Source organism: Telopea speciosissima, chromosome 9 (assembly GCF_018873765.1).
Source record: "Telopea speciosissima isolate NSW1024214 ecotype Mountain lineage chromosome 9, Tspe_v1, whole genome shotgun sequence".
Classification (NCBI taxonomy): Eukaryota; Viridiplantae; Streptophyta; class Magnoliopsida; order Proteales; family Proteaceae; genus Telopea; species Telopea speciosissima.
The window spans coordinates 44,611,649-44,620,965 of record NC_057924.1 but is presented as its reverse complement, the minus strand read 5'-3'; the positions used below and the strand labels follow the sequence as shown (position 1 = coordinate 44,620,965).

General features: G+C 41.8%; 1 protein-coding gene across 4 annotated transcripts; it reads left to right on the top strand.

Moving 5' to 3' along the window:
• The first annotated feature begins 4,697 nt into the window (after nucleotides 1-4,697).
• Nucleotides 4,698-9,075, top strand: LOC122640001 (probable pre-mRNA-splicing factor ATP-dependent RNA helicase DEAH5). 4 transcript variants are annotated; one of them, XM_043833075.1, is made up of 3 exons: nucleotides 4,698-5,199; nucleotides 5,242-7,953; nucleotides 8,536-9,075. In XM_043833075.1, the coding sequence occupies exons 1-3, from the start codon at nucleotides 4,754-4,756 to the stop codon at nucleotides 8,927-8,929; spliced, it is 3,552 nt and encodes a 1,183-aa protein (XP_043689010.1). In that variant the 5' UTR covers nucleotides 4,698-4,753; the 3' UTR covers nucleotides 8,930-9,075. The 4 variants fall into 4 exon arrangements, with proteins under 4 accessions (XP_043689010.1, XP_043689009.1, XP_043689008.1 ...); XM_043833074.1 differs by having other exon boundaries at nucleotides 5,236-7,953; XM_043833073.1 differs by having other exon boundaries at nucleotides 4,698-7,953; nucleotides 8,536-8,968; nucleotides 9,022-9,075.
• Nucleotides 9,076-9,317: the final 242 nt, after the last annotated feature.

Genomic DNA, 9,317 nt, shown 5'->3' with positions numbered 1-9,317 from the left:
AGGCCTGGCGAGGTCTTATGGAAGACAAAAAAACTCTTCTGGATGGTCTCATTTGGCATGTAGGGAATGGCGCTAATATCAATATTTGGTCGAGCAACTGGATTCCCACTCTCCCAGACTTTCGCATCCAACATCCAAAGCCTGAGAACTGCTGCATCGACCTAGTCTCTGACATCATTGATCATCAAAATAGAAGCTGGAACCTCACCACTCTGCACCAGTATTTCCTTCCCCTGGATATTAAAGAGATCCTTCGAATCAACCTCAGCTTGAACCCATTTGAAGACAAGCTTTTTTGGGGAATGACCCGCAATGGTTCCTTCACAGTCAAATCTGCTTATCACCTTCTCTCCAACCAGAAAGCCAAAACCAAGGCCCTTACTGCTTCTACTTGCAGACTTCACCAATGGAGCAACATCCCCGACTAGGTTTGGCAACAAATTTGGTCCATCCATACATTACCCAAAATTAGATCCTTTTTGTGGAGAGGTTGTGACTAAGGTTTGGCTACGGGCGAAGGTCTCTCATCCAGGCAAATTGCCCTTGATCCATCCTGTACTCGTTGTGGATCCTCTCTGGAATCCACAAATCATGTACTCTTCGAATGCCCTTTTGCCAAAGCTGTCTGGTATGGCAGCTCCCTCTCCTACCTAGTTCCAACTGAACCAAAACTTCACAAATGGATCCAAGGCTGGGACCTTTTCTTCTCAAGTGACAAAAAGAAAGCTAGAGAGGACCTCTCCCTTGCAAGTTTCATCTGCCGGTACATTTGGACTTCGAGGAATGACCTAGTTTTCAACAACAAGAAGTGGTCACCAATGGAAGTCATCCACAAAGCTGCTTCATCCTTCTCAGAGTACCTCCAAGCCAACCCCATTTCACCACCCCCAACCCATCTTGGTCCCCCCCCCCTCCACCTCTCTCAGTTAAAGCAAACTATGACGCTTCTCTCCAGCAGCACTGCGGTGGTATCAAAACCATTTTCAGGGATGCCCAAGGACAGCCCCTATATGCAATGTCTGAACCCTTGCACCTCCTCTCCATCCTACAAGGTGAAACCATAGCAGTCCGCAGCACCCTTACTGCAGCCCTGGCCAAAGGCTATCTGAACTTACAAGTGGAATCAGACAATCTGGAGCTGATCAAGTACCTTAATGGCCAGTCAACTCATGATCCACCATTATCGGCCATAGCTGTGCTCTCCGATATTGGGCAACTACGGCCTCAATTTCATGCTTTATCTTTCTCTCATATTCTAAGGTGTGTCAATGAAATAGCTAACACCTTGGCAAGGAAAGCCATTCCCTCCCCAAGCAGGATTCAATGGCCGTTATCCACTCAGTGGCTTCAAGCTCTTTGTGTTGCTGAAACCTCTGCTTGTAACTGCTCTTTCCCTAATTAAGTCTTTCTCTTACCAAAAAACAAAAAAAATTGCATAAGACTCTTAAGCCTTACAAGGACACAAAGAGAGAATAAGAAACACTCCTAAAAAGCTTGGAATGTTTGGAAAAAGTTCAACTCTTGCTGCCCCAAACGATGGAGGCCAACCCCAATTCACACTTGGAGGCCTTACAAATGAATGATTAAGATTTGTACATGTGTCACTAATCTAATGGCTAAAGAATTGTCTAGAATTCTCCCTAGAACTTTCTCAACTACTAGATATTGTCCACTACTCTCTAAATAGTGGCTTCAAGCTCTTTGTGTTGCTGAAGCCTCTGCTTGTAACTGCTCTTTCCCTGATTAAGTCTTTCTCTTACCAAACAAAAAAAATAAAAATGTATTAGACTCTTAAGCCTTACAAGGACACAGAGAGAATAAGAAACACTCCTAAAAAGCTTGGAATTTTTGGAAAAAGTTCAACTCTTGCTGGCCCAAACGATGGAGGCCAACCCCAATTTACAATTGAAGGCCTTACAAATGAATGATTAAGATTTGTGCATGTGTCACTAATCTAATGGCTAAAGAATTGTCTAGAATTCTCCCTTGAACTTTCTCAACTACTAGATATTGTTCACTATTCTCTAAATATCTAGTCTCCCTTCTAGAGACTTCTCTATTTCTATACAAGTGTAGAAAACCCTAGATAGGTAGAACCTTCCAGCATTTGGGCCTTTGGACCCTTAGTGGGCCAGCCGATTGGATTTAATCTTGAGTACAGTGGGGTAATTCCATGGTAAGCTCATAGGCTTGTGATAAGTGGGTTTGCATTCATAGAAGTATTTCCTAATTTCTGTAATATCAAGGTATTAGTTATATACTTGTGCCATTAGAATATTAGCAAATGACCCATTCTTCACTAAATCTCTATACTTGGATTGTTTTATGATCATTTGTTAATGTTTTGTGTTTTTAGTGTTGATTTGCATGATAAGACTAATGTTGTGTTTGGTATACATTCTTGGAATGCATTCTAGGGAGATAAAAACAATTATATTTATCATTTGAGAATGCAAAATTGAATTAAAATGCATTCCAAAAATGCATACCAAACACTGCCTAAGTGCATACCATCGAAGAGTATAATAGAAGACATTTTATTTCACCACTAGATTCTGTTTTGTTTTTTTTTTTTGTTTTTTGTTTTTTTTACTGCATCGCCTTTTCTTCGTCTTTTTTACTGCCAGGTACAAACTCTCTTCAATTTTACCGTTGTCCATGTTACATATTTAATTTACTGTATCGATTTTTTTCTAAGTTTATTTGTTCTTTGCAATTTGCAATTGTTCATTTACATTTCTTATTGATTGTACATTTGTACTTGTTGTCATAATATATCTTCGTGTTGAGAGTGCTAGAAAATGAATTCAACTTAGCATATATTGATTGACCAAGTTTGCTTAATTAGCTTTGTTGTAGATTTAGTTTTGATGTTTTTTTTTTACTATGATTATTTATGATTTTGGTTATCCTTGGAAATGAATTTGGTTATACCATTTCCATTACTATCTATGTTGTAGCATATTAAATGATGTTAAAGAAGAGGAGTGGGGGGAGGGGGAGGAATAATATGTGCTCGCTTTGGTCGCCCGTCACCTAGGCAAGTGCTTGGTTGCCTAGGCAGGCGCCTTCACCTTGTCGCCTTGACAACTATGCTCTTACTACTAGTTGTAATTAAGGTGGTCCTACAAATACCTGTGGCTGACTAGTAGTTCTACTTAAAGACTTGCGTCGAGTGTTTCTATTTAGTATTTTATCGGGTTTTCAAGTTCCGTAACACATCATATGGTACTTTTTATGTTTGATGAGATGATGTCATTGATGCTTTGATGTGTTATATGATAAAATCATGAGATGTATGAGATTAAATATTCGAATATTATATTATGTATATTTCAATTGTAAGGCTTCCTTCTGATAAAAGTATTGTCTATATGCTATTATTTTTTAGGGGAGTTCTTTGTGGAGGAGTGCAGGGGCCACACGCATGGGCCAGCCAATGATTGCGTGCACGTTAGCATCACGGGGGCGGGATTTCCATCTTTCATGGGGGTAGGGTGGTCATTTCACCGTCCATTGTGTATGAGAGTGGCCTACACTCCTTCCCCCCCCCCCCCCCCCACATAAAGAACATTTTCCCTATTTTTTTATTAAGGAGAAAGAACGCTATATGGGGTGCATGTGGTGCGCTACCCCTGTGCTCAGACATAGGGGCGGGCAAAATGACCGCTACACCCCCATGGAAAGGTAGATTTTCTTGGGGGGCACGATGGTCATTTTGCCTACCCTATATCTAGACGTAGGGGTAGCATACTACACGTGCCCAGGTAGTATTCTCTTTCCCTTTTTATTATTAGGTGATGTACATGTCAAATGGATTGTGAATAAATGTGATTTCTTTGTTCTCGGATTTTTATAGAAGAACCGTGTTAAACATGTATTACACGAATTTAGCTCGTCTCCAGGGAGGAGTGCGCCCAGGGTGCTGTCAGGGGCATTCAGTGGTTGAGCTATGCCGCACACATCTCGATGCATGCCTAGGAATATGTGCGACACAACCCAATGGCTGGCAGTGCCCTGGGCGTTCCCTGCTCCTTGGGCGTATTAAACACGTTCATATTGTTGCGGTATGTATTTTTTTTTTTGGGCGTCGGATTTGTAACAAAATATTTTTGTCGTCCAACTTACAATGGTCTGGATTCTGGAACCGATTAGGAACCGGACCAGCTCTCCCATTGATAAACAATTCCGGATCTCAGTAGCTTATGGTTTGGTTTTGGTCTGACCCCTTAGGACCGGAGCAGCTAAGGACCCGGACCAATTACCCAGAACTGGACCAATTTACAACCCACCCAAATCGCACCTTCCTTCCCCATTTGTAGTAGATTTTTGTAAAACTTTGCAGGCTAATAAGACTGTGTTTGGTATGCATTCAAAACGCATAGGGTTTCAAGACTCTTCTTCGTTCTCTGTTGCTTTCCCTAGGTTAACTTTTTCGTTTCTCAGGATTCTTATTTCTGCGGGTATCTATTTTTTTTCCCTTGTACCTGTTTATTGGTTCTGTACTTCTTTTTGATAGTTATTGATTTCTTCTAATTTTGTCTAAATCTAATCTTTGTTTGTATTAGTTCTTATATTCTAATTCTATCCTTCAAGTTCTATATTTGATTTCTGATTTCTTCTTCTATTACTCGTTCCTTGATTTCAAGTTTCTTAAAGCTTTTAGTTTCTATTCGTTGATTCGATCTCTAATTCGTACCCTAATCTCCCGCAATTTGCCCTATTATTTCGTTTCTTCCCTGTAATTCCAGTCATGGGAACTGAGATCCAAGACGAGGGCTTGAAGAAGCTAGAGTATCTGTCCCTTGTCTCAAAGGTCTGCACTGAGCTCGAATCCCATCTTGGGTTTGGTGACAAGGTACTGGCTGAGTTCATCACTGATATGGGTAGTAAATGCGAAAGCGTTGATAGATTTGACTCCAGTTTAAAGGAGAATGGTGCTGAGATGCCTGATTACTTTGTTCGCACTCTTTTTACCATTATCCATGCCATTCTTCCTCCAAAACCCAAATCTGATAAGGATAGTAAGAAGGACGCTTCCAGTGATAAGATGACTATGTTTTCGAGTCTTGCAATTGCAGACAATAGGGAGAGGGCCAAGGAAATCGAGAAGGAAATTGAAGAGGAAGCTAAGCTGAAGAATAGAGAGAGAGAAAGGGAAAGAGACAGGGACAGGGACAGGGACAGGGACAGGGACAGGCACAAGGGCAGGGACGGGGACAGAGACAGAGACAGAGATAGAGTTAGAGACAGTAGAAAGGATAGACACAGAGATAGATATGACGATGAGAGGGACGATAGAAGAGAACGGGACAGGTACAGAGATGATGATGATAGAACTGACTCCAGGAGTAGGTCGAGACACAGCCGGCATGACAGAGATGGAAGGGATGAAGATGATGAGAATGTTGACAGTCGGGATGGAGAGGATAGAAGAGACCATAGAAGCCGGCAGAAAGGTCGGTACCATTCAGATGAGCCTGAAGTGTACAAGGTTTATGCAGGTCGGGTGTCAAGAGTGATGGAAACGGGCTGCTTTGTTCAGCTGAATGATTTTAGAGGTAAAGAAGGTTTAGTACATGTTTCTCAGATTTCTGGTAAAAGGATTGCCAATGCTAAGGATGTTGTGAAGCGGGACCAGGAGGTGCATGTCAAAGTGATTTCAATGTCAGGACAAAAACTCAGTCTTTCAATGAGGGATGTTGATCAGACTACTGGAAAAGATCTACTTCCATTGAATAAGAGTTTGGATGATGATGCTTTGAGGGCAAATCCTTCTGACTCAAGCCAGGGTCCGAGAACTAGAACAGGGCTTTCGGGGATTAAGATTGTCGTGGAGGATGATATTATTCCATCACGACGACCATTGAAGCGAATGAGCTCCCCAGAGATATGGGAAGCAAAGCAACTTATGGCTTCTGGTGTTCTGGATGCTAGGGAGCATCCTATGTATGATGAAGGAGATGGGTTGCTTTACCAGGAAGAGGGTGCTGAAGAAGAGCTTGAGATTGAGCTGAATGAGGAAGAGCCAGCCTTCTTGCAGGGGCAGAGCCGATACTCTATGGACATGTCACCTGTGAAGATCTTCAAGAATCCTGAGGGGTCTTTGAGTCGTGCAGCAGCACTTCAGTCTGCTCTTATCAAGGAGCGAAGAGAGGTACGGGAGCAGCAACAAAGAACTATGCTTGATTCCATCCCAAAGGATCTCAACCGTCCTTGGGAGGATCCAATGCCAGAGACTGGTGAGCGGCATCTTGCACAAGAACTGAGGGGTGTGGGTTTATCAGCCTATGACATGCCAGAATGGAAGAAGGATGCATTTGGGAAGTCAATGACATTTGGACAGAGATCAAAGCTCTCTTTACAAGAACAGAGGCAGAGCTTGCCCATCTACAAGTTGAAGAAAGAGCTTATTCAGGCTGTTCATGACAACCAGGTGCTGGTTGTAATTGGGGAGACGGGATCTGGCAAAACCACCCAGGTGACTCAATATCTTGCCGAAGCAGGTTACACGACAAAGGGCAAGATTGGATGTACGCAGCCCCGTAGAGTAGCTGCTATGTCCGTTGCTAAGAGAGTGGCAGAAGAGTTTGGGTGTCGTTTGGGGGAGGAAGTTGGTTATGCTATTCGGTTTGAGGATTGCACTGGGCCAGATACTGTCATCAAGTATATGACTGATGGTATGCTTCTCAGGGAGATTTTAATTGATGAGAACCTCTCCCAGTATTCTGTAATCATGCTTGATGAAGCCCATGAGAGGACAATCCACACTGATGTACTGTTTGGATTACTAAAGAAGCTTGTTCAACGGCGACCTGAGCTTAGGTTGATTGTCACTTCTGCCACATTGGATGCAGAAAAGTTCTCTGGATATTTCTTTAGCTGTAATATCTTCACCATTCCTGGAAGAACATTTCCAGTTGAGATCCTGTACACAAAACAGCCAGAAAGTGACTACCTGGATGCAGCATTGATCACTGTTATGCAGATTCACTTGACGGAACCAGAAGGCGACGTCCTCCTCTTCTTAACTGGTCAAGAAGAGATTGATCATGCGTGCCAGTCTCTTTATGAGAGAATGAAGGGACTAGGGAAGAATGTTCCAGAACTGATAATATTGCCAGTATACAGTGCCCTTCCAAGTGAGATGCAGTCAAGGATTTTTGAACCTGCTCCCCCTGGGAAGAGGAAGGTGGTTGTGGCTACCAATATTGCAGAGGCTTCTTTGACCATTGATGGAATATTTTATGTCATTGACCCTGGATTCGCTAAGCAGAATGTTTATAATCCCAAGCAAGGACTTGATTCGCTGGTTATAACTCCTATTTCACAAGCATCGGCCAAGCAACGTGCTGGACGTGCTGGGCGAACAGGACCTGGGAAATGCTACCGCCTTTACACTGAAAGTGCTTATCGTAATGAAATGTCACCGACCTCTGTTCCTGAAATTCAAAGGATAAATCTTGGAGTGACTACACTGACAATGAAGGCCATGGGAATCAATGATCTTCTGTCTTTTGATTTTATGGATCCCCCTTCACCTCAAGCCCTCATCTCTGCCATGGAACAACTGTACAGTCTAGGGGCTCTGGATGAGGAGGGGCTTTTGACGAAATTGGGTAGAAAAATGGCAGAGTTCCCCATGGAGCCACCCTTGTCCAAGATGCTTCTTGCTAGTGTGGACCTTGGATGCAGTGATGAGGTTTTAACTATCATTGCCATGATTCAGACAGGGAATATCTTTTACAGGCCTAGGGAGAAACAAGCTCAAGCAGATCAGAAGAGGGCCAAGTTTTTTCAGCCTGAAGGGGACCATCTAACTTTACTTGCTGTTTATGAGGCGTGGAAGGCAAAGAATTTTTCTGGACCCTGGTGCTTCGAGAATTTTGTTCAGTCTCGATCTTTGAGGAGGGCTCAGGATGTCAGAAAACAACTTCTTACCATCATGGACAGGTATGAATCTCTATTCTGTCTTACTGCCTCTGGTTTACCTGTTATTTTTGTTCAACAGATTAAAAAGAAAAGGAAAGCAAAAAGATTGTTCCGCCAAAACGATCTTTCATTTCTAAGTACTTTTTTGTGTGGAAATTAGTGTATTTTTGTTAGGTTTGTAAATAATAATTCTGATGAAAGGTTTTAGAGCTATATATCTTTTGTACCATATTTACAGTTTGCCACTCTATTATGTTTTAATGGATTGTGGTAGTAGAATAGTGATAACTTTATATCCAACATCCCATGTGTAAAAGTCTTGCGAGACTTTTTTTTCCAACATTTGTTTTCTGCTTGTTTAAATAGCCCTTTATCCTTTGTATTTTGTATTCTGTGTGGTTTTTGTCATTGTTTTAGAGATATATTATTGCATTTATTAATGGTTATGTGGACAATAGTTATGGTGTAAGGTGTTGTAAGGTTGATATTCTGTTTGCTTTTTTTACATTGTATGCAGACTGGATGTTCTGTATGTCGGGGTAAAGTCTGACTAATTTAATGTGACATGGGTGCAATCTCAAAATCATGTTACTGTATTTTCAGGTACAAATTGGATGTTGTGAGTGCTGGGAAGAATTTCACAAGGATACGGAAGGCAATTACAGCAGGATTCTTCTTCCATGGTGCTAGAAAGGATCCTCAGGAAGGTTATAGGACCTTAGTTGAAAACCAGCCTGTCTATATTCACCCAAGCAGTGCTCTCTTCCAGAGACAGCCAGATTGGGTGATTTACCATGAGTTGGTAATGACTACAAAGGAGTACATGCGTGAGATCACTGTTATTGACCCCAAATGGCTTGTGGAATTGGCCCCAAGATTCTTCAAGGTTGCAGATCCAACAAAAATGAGTAAACGCAAGCGACAAGAACGTATTGAACCACTTTATGATAGATATCATGAACCCAACTCTTGGCGTTTAAGTAAACGCCGTGCTTGAGCACATTTCATTTGTGGGCAGCAAGTTTTGTACCTTGTTTTATTTGTCTACTCCTTGTACTGTACATATTGTTTCTCTATAATTTCATGGATTAATTTTGATATCCCAGCATCCCTCCTTGAAAGTAGTGGAGGGTTTTCTTTCAATGCCTGTCCTTTTGTTGTGCTATTTGTAGGTTCTTGATTTTTTGCCCTATGGTGAAACAAGTTTGTGTTTTAGTTCATATGGTTGAAACAATTCATAAGACGTGGAAAAATTTACCAAGTCTTTTTGTATCCATTATCAACACTTGAAAGGTATTTCAGGATCAAGGACTTCTGTGCAGCAGTGGTAAAATGTTAAACTGATTCCCTTCATCAATGAAATAGCATCAGTTACTCCACTTCAG

What these genes read in the sequence shown, in the direction of transcription:
- LOC122640001 (XM_043833073.1), top strand. Translation starts at nt 4,754, where the DNA reads ATGGGAACTGAGATCCAAGACGAGGGCTTGAAGAAGCTAGAGTATCTG. An exon ending in CTTCTTACCATCATGGACAG is followed by an intron (nt 7,954 to 8,535) that starts GTATGAATCTCT and finishes CTGTATTTTCAG; the next exon opens with GTACAAATTGGATGTTGTGA.